General features: G+C 36.0%; 1 protein-coding gene across 1 annotated transcript in view; it reads right to left on the bottom strand.

Annotated features, from left to right (window-relative positions):
* Window positions 1–12,879, bottom strand: part of LOC105035815 (14-3-3 protein 6) — a 59,065-nt gene extending 46,186 nt beyond the window's left edge. Inside the window, 2 exon segments of the mRNA XM_073254143.1 lie at window positions 12,317–12,688; window positions 12,691–12,879. Coding sequence (XP_073110244.1) covers window positions 12,317–12,688; window positions 12,691–12,795 — 477 coding nt within the window. The 5' untranslated portion in view covers window positions 12,796–12,879.
* Between the last annotated feature and the right edge of the window lie 3,957 nt (window positions 12,880–16,836).

The following is a 16,836-nucleotide window of genomic DNA, read 5'->3' as shown; positions in this document are numbered from 1 at the left end:
AGATAGCTGAAGAAATGAGATAGCATTATGAGCAGCGGATTTCGGAGGAGAACATACTTAGCCACCCGACTGACTCTTTAGTGTGGAAAGACTTCGATGCAAAGCATCCGCACTTTACGAGTGACTCGCACAATATCAGGCTTGGTCTAGCGACAGATGGATTTAATCCCTTTGATAATATGAGTACCTCTTATAGCATGTGGCCTATGATACTAGTTGTATACAATATGTCACCTTGGAAGTGCATGAAAGAATTATTTATTTTTATGTCATTGTTGATTCCAGATCCGAAAGCATCAGGTAATGAAATTGATGTATATCTACGATCTTTGATTGATGATCTGAAGGAGTTATGAGAAAATAGAGTTCAGACATATGATTCTATGAGTCGAAGTAATTTTAAGTTGCATGCTTCGATTTTATGGACTATAAATAATTTTTTGGCATATAAAAATTTATCTGGATGGAGCATCAAAGGATATTTGGCATATCCAATATGCAATAGGGATGCATCCTCCTTACATTTAAAGCACGGATGAAAAATATGTTTCATGGATCATCGATGGTTTCTTCCTGCTAATCATTCTTGGAGGACCCATTATAATCAATTCTTTGATGGTAAGTTCGATCGACGTTCGCCACCCAAGGAGTTAAGTGGATCAAAAATTTTAGAACAACTTAAATCATTAAAAATGTCTGATTTGAAAAAATATCGGAACTCACAAGCAGAAGCGTATTGAAGCTGAGCTGAATTGGATGAAGCGAAGCATCTTTTTCGAACTGCCATATTGGAAGCAGCTACTACTTCATCATAATCTAGATGTAATGCACATTGAAAAGAATATTTATGATAATATCATCGGTACTGTATTGAATATTTCAGAAAAAATAAAAGATGGTACAAAAGCTCGTCTTGATCTGCAGAAAATGAGAATCCGATCGAAGTTGCATTTAGTTCATCGAGGTGAGAAATTTTTATGCCACCCGCATGTTTTCACTGTTTGGAGAGAAAAAGAAGAATTTCTGTGGATGGTTCAAAATCATAAAGTTTTCTAATGCATACTCTTCAAATATATCACGGTGTGTTGGGAACAACGACGGCAATATCTCTGGCATGAAAAGTCATAACTCCCATGTGATGATACAATGTTTGCTTTCTGTGATCATGCGTGGCTATTTGGATGGTGATGTTCAAACTGCATTGATTGAGCTGGGAGTGTTCTTTCGAAAACTATGTTGTCAAAATTAAAGATTAACTTACTTAAGATATTAGAAAAAGATATCGTATTCATTCTTTATAAGTTAGAAAAAAAAATTTTACCATTATTTTTTGATGTTATGATGCATCTAGCTGTCCATCTTCCAAAGGAAGCTCTTTTGGTCGGATCGGTACATTATCGATGGACGTATCCTATTGAAAGGTAAAGAAGTTATACGTATTTTATCATATCAATTATAAGATGTAAATGCATTTATAAAATTTAAATTTATTTTTGTTTGCAGATTTTTGTGCACCTTAAAAAAATATGTGCGCAATAAACAAGTCTGAAGGATCTAAAGTGGAAGCATATGTAGCTACCGAGTCTGTCACATTCTGCTCGATGTATCTTGATGATATCGAAATAAAATTCAATCGTACAGATCATAATGCAGACCATGAATGGGATGACAATGAGTCAACGTTGTCTATATTTAAACAAATGGTTCGACCTATTGGTGCAAGAAAATTTAAATTTATGGACGTGAACGAGCTATCCAAGGTATATTTTTATGTTCTAAATAATTATGAAGAATTGAAGATTTTATTGAGTAGGTATCATCTTACGATAATATTTAATGATCAAGAAATTTTTTATGCCGATGTAAAATTAAAAATTATAACTTCTTGTAGTGAGCACAAGAGTATACTATGTAAAGAGAATAATATGGATGCCGATGATCGACATAGAAAAAAATTTGTAAAATAGTTTGGTGATCTTGTAAGTTGTATTAGTGATACATTATTTATTTACTTATAAATAATATTATTTCAATCAATATAATTTTTTATCTTATGATGCAGATGAAATATAAGTATTTCAATAAAGAAGTGGGTGCAACCGATAAGTTGTACGATTTAGCATGTGGTCCCGATCGAAGAGTTAATTACTACACATCCTGTATCATTGGAGGAATGAGATTTCACACAAGAAAACTTAAGATGCAATGATGGATCCAGAATAGTGAAATTGCTACAACAGGATATGAAGGAGAAGAAGAGATTAATTACTATGGTGTACTGGTAGATATCATAGAACTGAAGTATGGATCCAGTAATTCTGTATTTTTTTTTCAGTGTGAATGGTCGGATATTAGTAATAAAAAGATCGGGATTCATGTCGATTTCATAATTTATCAGTGTAAATCTTGCACGAACATGGTACCAAAATGAGCCGTACATATTAGCAACTCAAGCGAAACAAGTAATATATTTGAAGGATGTAAAGTATGAGGTAATTGGCATGTCGTACAAAAAATAATATCTAGAAGTGAATGTGACATACCAACTCGATTAGAGATAGATGAAATTTTGGATTTACATGAAGAGGAGCTTTTCAGTCAGAAGAACAAACATCAGCCGAGTTTTTAGTTGATGAAAAACTTGTAACGTACTTTTGAATAGGGCTGATCTCCCGTCCAACGAAGTTGAAGCTGATTTTGTATCTAATCTAGATGAGTCAGAGGGTGACGATCAGCTCATAAATGATGATGAGATAGAAGATGATACATATACCGACTACTATGATTCGGACGAGGATCTACACATCGAGGAAAATATGAATATTGATGAGTAGATCTTTATTCTTCGTTCAATTTTATGTTGCTATAATGGGATGCGATATAATTATATTTATTAAAATATTATTTAATTTTATTATTATTATTATATAATATTATATTTATTTACATCTCAGTTCTTGCAGATATGGCACCAAGAGATAGACGACGACGGTCGCATTCACAGTTACCTACTAACAGCTCGGAGGTTGAGGCGCTTTCACCGATCTCCATGGCCTCACCGGCTCCAGTGTCAGAGTGTCCTGCACTGGCAGGTCCTAGTGAGCTGACTACGACTGAGCCAAGTCCCAGTGAGGTTGGTCCCAGTGATATTAATCATTACACTTTATATATAATCAAATTTGATTCTTTTATTTAGATCATACTAATGATTTATTTATTATTGTTTAGGTCAGTCTACATCAGTGGTCAGGCGAGGGCGAGGTCCATCAAAAAACCTTGCTTTAGAGCATTGGAGACTGAGCACCCGAGACAGCATCTCCGGATAGAGAAGCCAGCCGGCTACACAAGACCATTAGGGGATAGTGTGAGCCATGACAGACCGAGCTGGGCATCATATGCCGCAGCTATGCCCCGATGATGCTCTTTGATTGGCATCATGTTGTCCCAGCTCAAAGACAGATTTTCTACACCCACTTACAGATAAAATAAATTATATTATGAATATTTAATTTGCATAGTATTCTTCTAGTATTTGCTATTGGCAGGGTGTATATGACATCATCAATTTCGAGGATGATCGTGTGAGATGAGTGATCGATACCCATCTATCCTTGCGCTTCAAGGATTATCTGGTCACATGCATCAACATTGGTATCGGGTGGTGTAGGCTGATGGGTAGGAGGCAGCATGGTTGTAGCCTTACGACAGCATCACCATCGATGATTGGACTTTCATATGCCGGCATTACAAGGATCCGACATATCTAGTTACACATCTAAAATTTTTTTAGATTTTAATACCTTAATCATTTATTCTTAAATTATGTTTGCTATCTACTAATTTTACTTCTAATTTTACAGAGACGATGTGTCTAGAATGCGGCGAACCAGACGAGACAGATCGTGACGCATTGTGGGGGTTAGAGATCATTTGCTCGCCACATGGAGCACAGGGTACGTATTTTTTAAAGTTTTAATTATGATATATTTTTCTAATTATTTAAAATTTTTTTAAATAATTCTCAAATTACAGAGAGATGCTGAAGTGGCGAGCTTCCTGGTAGGATCAATATCTACCAGCAGACCCACCAGCAACGGTCGGAGGAGTGGACGATGGGGAGCCAGGAGCTCTTCGTAAATTTTTTTAATTAATTTTTTATTCATAATTTGATCTTTATTAAAAAATTAAAATAACTCTAATTTTTATTTTCAGGATTGTATGACCGACATGAGATCTCAGCCTACCCTTGATGGCTCGACCGCACCCACAAATGTAAGATCTGTGATCAGATGCTTGGTACGAGATCTTGTTATGTTAGGAATCTAGGATATGGGATCACTGCTCCTTCATCTTCACGATCATCTAGGGCTGAGATCTATTCTATGTGCCAGGCTCAATTGATGGAGGTACAGAGACAGGCTGTCAAGGATCGATAGCAGGCTATCGAGGATCAACAGTAGGCTGAGCAGCGAGCACAGGAGCTGACTGAATGCATCGACCATTATCAGCAGTTCCAGATTCAGATGATGGATCGGATGGCACAGATGGAGTAGACGATCCAGATGCTGAGGCAGCAGCAGGCCGGTCCGAGCTTCATCATCGACCTGAGCTCCATCGAGCATTCTCCATCCCCATCTCGTTCTTCACATGCCGATATGTGATAGCTCTTTGATATATATTTTTTAAAACTCTTATAATTTTAATTTGATATAATAAAATAATAAAATTTATTTATCATTTTATTATGCAAATTTCTTATTCAAATTTTTTAATTTATAAAAAATATTATACATATAACTTAAAAAAATATATCTAAAATTTAAAAAAAAATAATTAGCGATGAAATTACTACCGACAAAATTTTTATCGCAAAAAATTTACAAAAATAATTTAATTTTTTAAAAAATATATGATTAACAGTGATAAAATTTTTTGTTGTAAATACTTATTAGCGACGTAAAGTTCCATCAAAAAATTATTTATTTACGACATAAATATTTGTCGCTAAAGTTTTTCAATTATTATTTTTTTATTAAATAAATTTTTTTATGATAAAAAATTTTCATCGTTATAAGTGAATAATAGCGATGAATATATTTTCATCGCTATTAATTATTATTAATGACTATTATTTTTATCACAAATTATTTTTTTATGAATAAATTTTTTTATTTTTTATTTTTTATGACTAAATTTTTTTGTCGCAAATTAAGATTATTTGTGATGAAAATAGACTTTTCGTCGTAAAATATTATCAACGATGGTATTTTTTGCAATAAAATTTTAGTGACAAAATTTTCATTGCTAATTATTATTAGCGATGAATTTGGCTTATTAGCGATGAAAATTTTTCATAGCTAATAACTTATTTTCTTGTAGTGATTTAGGAGTTCCATTATCGTGTAAGACATCTTCTACTGATTATCTATTTTTTCTTACAAAAATCTCTAATAAGATGGCCGGACAAAAATGGCATGTGTTATCACTTGTGGGAAGAACCTATCCGATACAATCAGTTTTGTATGTGATTCCACTTTATGCCCTATCCCTTGCCTATGGGCTGGGAGACAGAAACTACAGGGTCGCTTGTCGATCCTCCTTCCCAAAAGGATAGGACTAGATCACAAGCATGCTAACGACGCGACGATGGCTCCATACTGTTATAGATTTAGTATCGGAACCTGCCAATTTTTTTTTTGCTTTTTTTTCTTTGGTGCTTAACACCTCAACACATGTTCTTGTGTCAATTCTTCGAAGGATCAAGAAGGAGATTAGAGCCTTTTTTTGGGGACACCTCAGGGATAAGAGAATTTTCCATCCTATTTCTTGGGCAAAAGTTTGTTTGCCTAAAGCAGAAGGAGAGGTATTAGATTTCAACCTTTAACTCATCGTAAGTTGATGTATTTATGTAAGTTAGCTGCTCAGGTGATCTTGCAACCTTCTTCTTTATGGGTCCAATTTGTTACAACAAAATATTGTTTTCATGGAACCTAGGTTGACTACATATGTCACCGAGGTTCTCCCATTATTTGGAGAAAAATTTCAAATGCTGCAACTCATATTAAATTTCAGTTTCAATAGTTCGTTGGATCAGATAATTCTATTAATGTTTACAAAAAGCCATGATTATAAATATTCCCATCATGTTTTGGCCAACATTTATGAATGTAGATAATATAGTTCTTAATTTATGGGTAACATATTTTATTATGGCTGATAGGTGTTGGAATTTGCACTATCTCTCTTTATTTTTTTCTACGGATCTAATCAATTTAATTAGTAAAATTCCACTAGCGCAGGGTACATGATCGGATAAACTTATTTGGGCCTCATCCAAGAGCTTGAAGCTATCATTACAAGACATAAAGAATCTTATTATTCCTAATTATTGTCTTCCAGTGCAGGTGAATTCTGGGTGGATCTGGGCTTTGAAGGTTCCTCCAAAGGTTAAAACATTTCTCTAGAAGGCTATGTGGGATAGATTTCAATGCAAAGCTCTTTTGGCTCACTGCAATATTATAGAGGCGAACAATCAGTTTTGTGATTTATGTCTTGATCAAATTGAGGATTATATGCATGTAATTATCCATTGTGCCTCTGCATGAAATTTTTGGCAGCAGATAAGTTGCATTTATCGGATGAATTTATGTTTTAATTTCTTGCCGGTATGGAGCGAACAGCTTTTCAATACCCGAGTAGGGAATGAACAGAAATTACCTATGGCATATGCAGCTTGGTTGCTGTGGTGGGCCCGAAATGAATGTATTTTCAATCATTCTTATATCACTACATCTTACGTATTACGTAAGCTTTGGATTTTTTTAAAAGCAAATGAAAGTGTAGTCTTAATTAGTTTACGACCTCTGTGTCGATACTGAGGTGACCAATTGTGAAAGAAAGCTTCATTCTACTCTTCTCGATTCATCTCTTGGCTACCCCCTTCCGAAGGAGTTGTAACAATTAACTTTGACGCTTCGATCACTACAGATAACACAATGGCTGGAATTGTAATTCGAAATCATCACGCTGTCATTGTATATGTTAGAGGTAAGCTTTTTCCTTCTTCTGCAGTTTCCATGGCAGAGCTTCAGGTGGCATGGTATGGGGTTAAGATTGCAATCTCGAAATTACAAGCCACTAAAATTTGGCTAGAAGGAGATTCCGCTACTGTGGTATCTTGGTTAAAAAGTTCCAAATGTGGGAAGATTGAGCAAATTCCTCAGGTAAAGGATTTATACCCATGAAAAAGTATGGGTTTATTTTATAAAATCTCGCATACCTATAGAGAAGCCAATCAAGTTGTGGATTTTTTGGCAAATAAAGCTCAGTATGGTGATTTTCTTGGGTCCTCAAAGTCTGTTGAGAATTTTATGTACCAAGTTCTGATTCAACCAGATGCGTATGGTATTCACTATGCAAGAGAGAGTTAGAGATTTGAAAATGCATTCCTGTTGCTATCCTTGGAGATGGATTCTCGGTCAGGGGTCTGGTCATAGTACCTCACCGTAGATTATTTTGTTGAATTGCTTGCATTTAGATTGCTTTTCTTTATTGTTATCTATATTCAAATTAATTTTTTGACTGACCCTAATCTTTGTTTAATGCAACATCCGATAATGTGGAAGCAGGATCAAATGAGGTATATTTTGTGGTGGAGGAATATAACAAAGACACTACACTGCATGCTACAAGAAGGACATAATGACGCAACGATAGGGATCAATAAACAAAATGGTTTTACTATTCAAGTTCTAATTCCTTCTCTTCTATTGTACATGCAGGTTTCTAATATTATTATGGCACGTGTTTCTACATCACATTTTGGCGGAAGAAGAATGATCAGTAATATTTATAACTTTTGCTGTTATGGGCGTCAATGGACTTGTTGTGCTATTTCACAAAATTGGATCATCTTTCTTGGGCACCCTACACATCCCTATCAAAACATGCAGCATCTATGCATTCAAAATAAAAGGAATACTGTGCTTGTTCACCCACAATATCTGATGGATGTTGCCGACGGTCACATGATATCTGTTGTATAGAGTGAGATGTATGGTGTTTCAGATAGTTGGGACCTGATAATACTACTCCTATACTCTAATGCTGGGTCCTGTTGTTGCTCTGAGGAGGAAGACTATAGGCTGGTGGTCAAGTATCCTGATTTTCTAGGCCTCTACATAGTCCACATGGTGGATATGACCCAACATGGCTTTCATTCTAATGAGTATGGGGTTCATGATACTTGTTACCTTCGACAATTTGTATATAGAATGTGGTATTGCACCAAAGTTACAGGCTTGTCTTCAGATGACTATCTGCAAAGAATACAAGTACAGATACACTATGTTGTACAGAATGAGCATTTGATAGTTTTTTGGAATATGTGGAGGATAAAAGAGGAAAATAAGGAGAAAAATAAAGAAAAAGGAAAAAAAAAAAGAAAATCAAAAGGAAAAAACAAAAAAAACAAGGTTTACTTCTAACCCTGTTTGTTCTTGGGTGCAGGTTATAGGCTTATCCATCTTCGGTTCTCTTCTACATATACCAAAAATATTGTCAATTTCTTATACTGGTCAAAAATAGAGTGGAATTTCATTAGTGATTGCTATCTCAGCAATGATGGTATACACTCTAATTCTCTGGCCTGCTGGTAGGATTTCTTTGGGGATTTTTCTACACCGGTCCTCATTAACTTTCACATACCTTTATATTAGCTACTATGGCTACACTGAATATCTTCCACTTTATTGTCCTTTTATGTGCTGGATTTGAAGCATTGGATGGCACAAGTTCGAATGTCTTTTCAAATACCATGTTGGTCATTGTTTCTTTATTTACAATGACTCCATCCTACAGAATACTGTGGTTTACATATCATGGAATTATATAGGATCAATGCCAATTTCAATATGCTATTTCTCTCTGTATAGACATACAAAAGAAGGATGGGGGATGTGCGGAAAAAATGAGGAAAAAGAAAAAGAAAAAGGAAAAGGAAAAAAGGAAAATGAAGAACAACAAAAGGAGAAAAAAAAAGAAAGAAAGAAAAAAGAAAATAGAAAGTTTATGACTAACCTTGTGTTGTGTTTGCTTGCAGGTTTTGTTATTAGCTATTCATGTTTTCAATGATGTAGAGGTATTATGTCAGCACTCTAACTATCTATTCGCATCTGGATCTTTAGTTTGGTGTCTAAAGTTAATTATATATGTGTTACTTCAAAGTCAGATGGATTTCACTCACCTGTATCAGGTATCTTTTTATGATAATGGGGCGAATGATAGCTTCTTGACTTACTTGCATATTCCTACTATGACATATCTACTTCATTCAACATTGAAAAGCTGCAATCCTTACTCAGCCTTGCACATTTTGATTTCATTGTCCACTGTGCACATCGAGTTCCAATCTTCCAAGGTGCTGTAAATGGTTCTTTAACACTCAGGATCTTTTTTGTACTTTTTTTTGGAAGATTGCTGTTATACTGCTGTTGCTGCTGAAAATCACTTTCTTCATCTTTCTTCCACATCCTGGTTCTATATGCAACTGATGTCTTCAGGTTTCTTGGGTTTCATTCTTCTCTGAAACATCAAACACCATGAAGAAACTTGCACTGCTTTTCAATTCTTACATCTGATCGATTATCTGCTGACTCAGCTGAATCTTTTTGGGATGTTTACGTATTGGTTTTGGGGATGTAGATTATTGTTCATATTATCAGTTCTGGGGAAGGTCTGTAAACAGTTTCTTTATAATGTAAGTGGCCTTCCTGCCATCTTCTACCAAAAAAAAAAAAAACAGTTTTCTTTCCATGAAAAGGAATTATTTTCTATTTTATCAAACATTTCTTTGAAACCACGCAGTCCTGTACGAAAACATGATGGTCCAACTCTATCGAGAGCATGGACCTCTTTTACTCCCTGTTGGGAGGTTACGTTTCATCGAGGGCAGTACCAGGGCCCGTTACAGTCCGCACCAGCTCAAACAATAAGTGCGCTTTACTTGTCACAAGGAAAGTGAAATCCGAGTAAGCAATGGCCCATTTAAAAACGTTCGCAATTTTGAACAAATAAACCTGATACATGGGATTTTCTAAAAAACAGCCAGTCGGCATTTCCCTTTGAATAAGCTCATCATGCACAAGACTGTAACGAATAGCAAAAGCAAGCACATAACTGCATATAAACTACTTTAAATAAGAGTCTGGCATTTTCAAATTGAAGCACAACAGCAGCAAACCTAATAACGATAAAAGGAGCAGGTAAAATAAAAAGATTCAAATATAAAAGGAAGAACAAAGAAACAAAAACCCAAAACACAAACAGAATGCTTCTTGAAACTTTCACGGGGCAGTGGATAGGAGAGAAAATGGAATGCCAAGACATAATGCGGCCAGCCGAGAACAGGAAATTATTTGCATCTCTAGTGGGGAAAATCAGCGGGACCCTTGATTGGCTATAAGGAACCAATGTTATAGCAGCGACCGCTGTTCATCCTCATGCTTGGGTGCTTCTTTAGCTATCATCCGAGTCATCCGAGTCATCCGACCTGTCAGGCTGGAAATAACAAATATTAATTAATTCAATTGGATACTTGAAGCGAATGTGATCAGACATTAAACACAAAAATATAGGCTACTTATTTTGAACTTTCAAAGACCTCCGTGTCTGGAGTCCACGACGCAAGATTATCTCGGATGCGCTGCATGAGCCTGCGCGATGCCTCATGCTCTGCATTTGCTCCATCCAATGCCTAATAGCAGCAATCGAAAGGTAAGATCAATATCTTCATAACACATCAAGACTCACATGAACTTTCCATTCAAGGATCTACAGAAGAGCTTGATAGCACAAAATGAAGAAATCCTGGGCTTAAATGATCCTTTACATTTATTTCATAGGGAACAAAAAGCTCGACCAAAAAAGGGAAAACAATACTGAACTTTAACCTGAAGTGACCAACAAGGTTTTATGAAGTCGCCATAAGCCACAAACATCAATTAAAGCTTGTCCAAATGAATAAGTAGAACAAAATGTTTCAAAATTTAAGTATAACCCTAACAAAAGTGTTTTGGAAGAGAGAGAGAGAGAGAGAGAGAGAGAGAGACCCTTCTTGAATCAAATAATACCAGCATTCAAATAACATGAAAGACATCTGATTGTCAAAATATTAGACTGTATCCATGTCAGATTGTTTAACATAATTATTCTGTACTTGATTAAAGCAATAATATATGCTATATGCCCAATTTTATAGTACACATTCGAACAAACAGTTTACTTCAGGCATTCAGATGACATGCCGATGGAATTACTTAGCATTTGGATAAACACAATAAAAAGAGCGGCACTGGATAAACACAATAAGAAGAGTGGCACTGTACCTCTGATTAACCATAAAAGAAAGAGGAAATATCCTAACTATAAATGCAGTTGTGAAAGAAATAAAGATCCAAAACAAACAAGCGATCCTCCAATATTTGAATTGAAGCACTAAACAAAGGAAATCAACTTCTATGAAAAGAGCAACATCTTCAAAATTTGAACCCAAATACAAATAGAGGACATTCCCCTAAATATAAAAAGAATAAGACCAAAAATGTTAATTGCTAAAAAACTTATTAGCTTCCAACCCAATAGAATTATCAACTATTATAGCCTATCAAAGAACATAAGGTGCTCAATTTCATTCAAGCTTGCCACAACAACTAAAACAGATATCCAGCAGTTAAAAAGAAGTTGCTCTATTTCTTAAAGGAGGAAATTGCCCTCTAAGCAAAACACAGCAGAGCCGAAGAAATGAAAACAAAAACCAAATCGATAATATCATACATGATGAAAGTCAAAAGTTCTAAGATCCTTTTGACTTCTTCGATTGATCTTTCAGTTAAATTTTTAAATATTTTATTTTCTGATTCTCATAGATGTGTGAATACGTTTAGTTTAATTTAATGTATTTTATTTATAAAAAAAATGAAAATCAAATCAAATCTAAGATTACCTGTCTCGCGAGAGTGCGTGCCTGACCCGGGGAGTCCAAGATCCTGTAATAAAACACCGAGAAGCCAACGCACAAATTCAACCGGATCGGGTGCGACCATGCCAGCTCCGCCATCGCAATATCCTTCACATCACATCAGATTCATCATCCCAACTAATCATCACCACCGTCCATATCAAAAGAAATCAAATCAATAACCTAACCCTAACATTGCATGAGATTAAACAAGTGGATCTCCATTCCGAAACCCTAATCCTAGCAAACGGAGCGGATCGCCGGATCGGATCCGAACAGAACCAGAAAAAGACTGGAGACCTGTGCAGAGTTGTAGGCGGCGAGAGCACTATTCGCAGCGTCCTCCCTTTCGGAGCCGGTCTTCAACTCTGCGAGATAGCGGTGGAAGTCGCCCTTCATCTTGTTGTAGAATACCTTGGAGTGGGCGGCGGAAGCGGAAGGAATGAGGCTTGCGTCCAGCAGCCTGAGAATCCCGGCGCATCTGCTAGTGAGGTCGTCCTCGATCTTGGCACGCAAGTCGCGGATGTCCGCGGCGTAGTCCTCGTTGCCGCGGCTCTCCTCCTGCTCGGTCGACGACACAATCTGCCGGGACTTCCGGCGGTCGCTGACGATCGTCCTGTAGGCCACCAAGAGGAGGTCGCGCTCCTCCAGGGTAGCTCCATCCCCTCCGCCGCCGCCGCCGCCGCCACATTCTCCATGAACTCCACCATCTCGTCGTACCGATTCGCCTTCTCGGCGAGCTTCGCCATGTACATGTTCTTCTCCCTCGCTCCCGCCATCGCCGCGACTAGAAATAAAGAAGACAAGGGAAATAGAAAGATAGGAGGCGCAAAAAAAGGCAAGAACGCGTGAGAACGAACTGAACGAGGGCGGCTTTATAGTTTATAGAGTAGAAATTTTTGTCGTTTCTCTTTTTATTTTATTATAGTTATTAGAAATTAATAAAGTGGGTCATCCGCAAGAAGACGAAAGAAGCTGAACGTGGGGTCGTTTTGGGGATTCTAGGCCTTGGTTGGATCTGCCGTTGATTACTCAAGTATGGGAAATCTCGTCTGTTCATTTATGGCAGCGCACCTAAAGGAAATTTGTATGCGGGCTATCTGGGCCCATCCACATGGGATGAGCTGGACGTTCGAGGACGGATTTAAAAAACATCGGTTTCTGCTAAAAACCTTGTCACTCGTGGTGGGACCCATATTAAATTGAATGCGTTTTTATATCCGCGGTAGGGGAAAAGGATGCTTCTTGGCAGTCTGGTACAGCTGTTCTCTGCCGTTGATATCTTTCTCTCTTTCTGAATGTTACTTTGTTTAAATGATTATTGGTGGAAAAACTTTAGCGAAAGTGGTTGGATTTTGTGTACTTTTGTCCTTGCCGGTAAGGCAAAGGCGTCCATAAAAAAATATTTTCGCATAATACGAACACCACAAAAAAAATTTTGTTATTGAAATCCCTTAGATCCCGAACAGATGGTTACTAGTTTTCGATCAGAAAGCCATCGAACGAATGATCGAGCGTATGAAGACTCCAGTAGGCAACCCCCAGTCACCGTTCATGACCGTGGGTCTAATTAGGGATGTCCATCTTGTGGACGCCGTTCAATGGACCTCGCCTGCGTGTCGCACCGTGAGAAAGGGGAGAATCTTTTTAATAATTCTTTGGGTCTTGTCTTATTTGGCTTCTTATGACCGTTGGATTCTATGCCAGCCTGGCCTATCTTTTTTCGAGGCGTCGCCCGTGAGAAAAGGAAGGATCTTTTCAACGGGTCTTTGGGTCCTTAATTATAAAATGTCTTAAGTTGTCTTATTAGACGTCTTATGCCGGTTGGATTCCATGCCAGCCTGGCCTATCTTTCTTCGAGGAGTCGCCCGCGAGAAATGGGATAATCTTTTCAACGGGTCTTTAGGTCCTTAATTATAAAATGTCTTAAGTTATCTTATTAGACGTCTTATGTCGGTTGGATTCCATGCCAGCCGGACCTATCTTTTTTTCTAATAGGCAACGGAGGAGTCGTACTGTGAGTTCTTAATTATAAAAAGTTTTAAGTTATCTTATTAGGCTTCTTATGTCGGCAGGGCCTATCTTTTTCTAATAGGCATGAGGAAGAAAAAGCTTTCTATAATTTATAAGAAAAGTGAAAATACTGTCTAAATAAAAAAAAAAAAAAGAGAGAAGAAGAAAAAGAAGAGAAGGGGTAGGAGGACAGTGATTATGATGAGAGTACCATGAAGGCATAGCATCCAAAAAAAAAAAAAAAAAAAGAGTTGAAGAGATTAAAGGGATATTTATTTGGGAGGAATTGAGATCTGAAATAGGAATCAAAATAGATTATTTTTATTTTAGCTGCTTGATTGGAAGAGTTCTATTTCGATTTCAATTTTGAAATGAAATGGAAATGATCTAATCTATATAAAACTTAATCTCCACTCTCTTCTATGGATTCAAATTTTCATTCTAATTTTGATTTTGATTTTGAACATGAACCAAATATTTTGAGAGATTTGATCATTCCGATTCTCATTCCAATCCATTTTGATTCTAATTGCGAATCAAGCATTCTTTAAGATATTTTTGTTATTGTTCAATTTTTTCTCCAAATTCAAAAGCATGAAGATAGTGACTACTTCGATAGATTCACATCAAAAAAATATTGCTCGAATGAAGGCCCTTCTCCTTATAAAAATTCTTGAATTCCTCTGATACCAAACCTGCCAATGAAGCTTAATGATAAGCTAATCTTGAGCTCTTCTCAAGAAAGATTGAATTTCTTACATCTTCAGGTCGTCTAAAGTGCATGAAGATTCAATGATCATCCAACTAATTTGAGCTTAAGTTTGAATATGTACTAAATGCTTATAGTAGGAAAGCACTTAATTAAAAAACATTAAGAGATTTCAACACTTGAAATCACACATGGGATTTCCAAAGTTTACTACCTAGCACCCTTTTTTTTTTTGTTGTTGTTGTTGTTGTTGTTGAGAATTTCATTATACGTAGTCTATTCTTCAAGACAAGCTAAAGAAAGATTTTTATCTTCTCAAGTATAGCTGCTTTCACACTACTATGTAAAATAAGGCAAAAAAAATCTCAATTATCAATAATTCTACAGCAAGATTTTATTTAGAAGATGTCATCCTTATCAGTTTCCGTATCAGTGCGTCAGCAATTCCTTTTTTTTTTTCAAGTTGTCAGTAATTCTTGAAAGTCTGATAAATGATAAGAGACAAATAAAATCCTAGGTGAAGGCCAGCTAAGCCTATCAGGAGAGCTCTGTATATGTTTGGTTGCATCAAATCTTTTAATTTGCAATTTTGTATAGTTATTTATATGGGGTCAACATTAAGGACTGACATGATCACTCCATCAAGGTTAGGAAGCACTAGGTATTTGTATTAAATTGCAACTTTTACAATTTAAGTTATATTTATATTATGCAGACAAATTTAGTAAAGATCCATACATTTAGCATAAATCATACATATGTACATTAGATGTATGGATCTAGAATCAACAACATTCTCCCATAAAATTGTGCACATCATAACTTCTTCTTTCTAGTCATTTGATTGCCCTAACCATAGTTATCCTTGGTCATTTGGTTGCCCTAACCATAGTTATTCTTGCCAGCCCAACCCATTGTCAAACTACATTGTGTCTACATTTACATTGCAGAAGTTTTAATTTGGATAAAGATCGGTCAAACCTCGAGAGAACCATACATCATATGAGATCGGTGGTGCTATAATTTTTTTTTACCACCTAACTGATATTCAGAGCCGGTCCTGATATTTTTTAGATCTGGAAATAAATAAAAAAAAGAGATTTTCTTTACTAAAAATAAATATATTTTAAATATTAATTATCATTGAAAAATTAATCTGCATGCAATAATTTTCATAAATATGTTCGTTGGGCAATGTGTAAAACACATCATTAATCTATTTAATTATTTTTTTGTTATAATATTATAAAAAATATTCTTATATCCTATTAAAACATCAATACAGGTCTGAGGCGGCCGTCCAATTCGACCTGTCTCAGAGTCGGCTCTACTGTATTAATGTACCAGCACCACTTAACTCATATGATGGACAGTCCACTCAAAATTTGTAGCACCACCTAGCCCATATGATGTACAGTCCACTCAAGGTCTGACCTACCTCTATCAAAACTTATTACAAAAAAAAATTTTATTGGGCTCGGTGGGTCAATTCGAAAGCAACACACCTTTCTGACACCCCACCCCTCCAACTCAGCAGGAGCAGCAGCACCCAAAAAAAAAAAAAGAAGAAGAAGAAAGGCACAACGCTCCCACTGGATTGGCAAAATTTGGTTTGTCTGACCAGTAGTGCCAATTATAGATGTAGTGCACCTAAGTGGCATCACTGAAACTGTGTTCGTTTTTAAAGTGATAGAACCCACATGGAACAGCCGCTTAAAGAATTCCATGCGGCTGCGCCACGTCTTTAAGAGGTCCATTCATTATTGTTTTCACCAAAAACCCAGCGTGTTCTCTGCGTTGAATCCACCCATACCACGAATCACGATGGACCCATAGAAGTTTGATATAATTTAGGATGAGTTTGAATACATTTTTTAATTTTTAATTTCTATTTTTTTAAAAATATTTTTTATTTTTTATTTTTATTATAAATAAAAGTAAAAAAATAAAAAAAAATGTTTGATAACTAATTGTTATAAAGCAAAAAACTAAAAAAAAAGCAAAAACCATATTTAATAAATACATAAATTTTTATTATTATTTTAAATATTAAAAAATAAGACCGAAATCACTGAATCAAATTATGTGCTTTCCATAT

Source organism: Elaeis guineensis, chromosome 3 (assembly GCF_000442705.2).
Source record: "Elaeis guineensis isolate ETL-2024a chromosome 3, EG11, whole genome shotgun sequence".
Lineage (NCBI taxonomy): Eukaryota > Viridiplantae > Streptophyta > Magnoliopsida > Arecales > Arecaceae > Elaeis > Elaeis guineensis.
The sequence above is the reverse complement of the archived record's forward strand: the minus strand, read 5'-3'. Positions and strand labels throughout refer to the sequence as shown.